At 44.9% G+C, this 1,159-nt stretch overlaps 1 protein-coding gene across 1 annotated transcript in view; it reads right to left on the bottom strand.

Annotated features, from left to right (window-relative positions):
* Positions 1-1,159, bottom strand: part of atrnl1a (attractin-like 1a) — a 287,103-nt gene that overhangs the window by 231,447 nt on the left and 54,497 nt on the right. Inside the window, 1 exon segment of the mRNA XM_032542162.1 lies at positions 397-643. Within this exon segment, the coding sequence (XP_032398053.1) occupies positions 397-643 (247 nt within the window).

A 1,159-nucleotide genomic window follows, 5' to 3' on the forward strand; every position in this document is an offset into this window, starting at 1 on the left:
GTTTGATGCAGCTGGTAGGGTTCCTCCCAAAATCTGAAGTTGAAATCTTTCATTTGAGAATGTCAACAGCAGAAAGAAAGAATGAGTATTTTTTATTTCATTCTTTTACTAATGATTCACCTGAATATTTTCGTACTGTTTCCAGAGCGAGAGCATAAAATACCAAAATACCTGTAACGTTCTTCTTTACACATTAAATAAATGTCAGACTGCCTCACTGATATGTGATGCAGATTCTTTTTTAGAAAACAATTTCTTTATAGAAATGTCTCATGATGTATTGTCTTTAGAAGTGTAACATTGCCTGTGTTAAAGGTCCAATAGGTCCCTTACGCAATAAGTCCCTTTTCTGATTGTGATACAGGCGATGCCAGCAGAGTCAGCAGGGCCACTTACTGATGTTGTACTCCTGAACTTTGTTGCTGTAGCTGTAGACCGGCGAGTAGCCAAAGAAGATCAGCATCACCGGCTCGCCGTCGGCCAGCTCCACCACGTGGGCCGTGTGCCCCTCCAGGGCGTAGGGAGGAGGCGGGGCTGGTTTCCGTGGTGACCAGGTGCGCCTGGGGATGTTGAACACCCACATCTCGTCCGTGACGTTGGCCGATTTCGCCTCCAGCTTCCCACCGAACATGTAGATGTCATCCTACACGAGGAAAAAAAAAGACGGATGGAGGGATGTTTGATTGTAATTTGTGTAAAGCTTGAAAGTTCTGATGATCACTTTCATCATGGAGCTGTTTTTGCGTCCTTGGTTCACATTTTAGAAGATTGAAGATATGTTGAAGGCTGTGCCAGAGTTCCACTGGTGAATAGGATTGAGCATCGACAACCTGCTCCAACTTGGAAAACTTTTTAAAAATGTACGGTTCCAATGGAAACTTTTTATTGGAACCGTTTGGATCGGAATCTGATTATCGGTTCCAAATGTTTAGTTTCCATAGCAACTAGACTGGCTTTGCCAGACCTTCCTCCACACCGCTGCAGAGGGAGGTCTGGTTAGTCCACACAGTAGTCTGGGATGGGCGAAAACGTGCTCTGGTTTATTGGCATTTCTTTAAACCAATCACAATTGTCTTGGGCGGAGCTAAACACCGGACAGAGCCAAGGTGCCTCTGCAAAAACAGCCGCGGGAAGGAACTTGTTTTGGTGGAACATGTGT

Source organism: Etheostoma spectabile, chromosome 17 (assembly GCF_008692095.1).
Source record: "Etheostoma spectabile isolate EspeVRDwgs_2016 chromosome 17, UIUC_Espe_1.0, whole genome shotgun sequence".
NCBI lineage: Eukaryota > Metazoa > Chordata > Actinopteri > Perciformes > Percidae > Etheostoma > Etheostoma spectabile.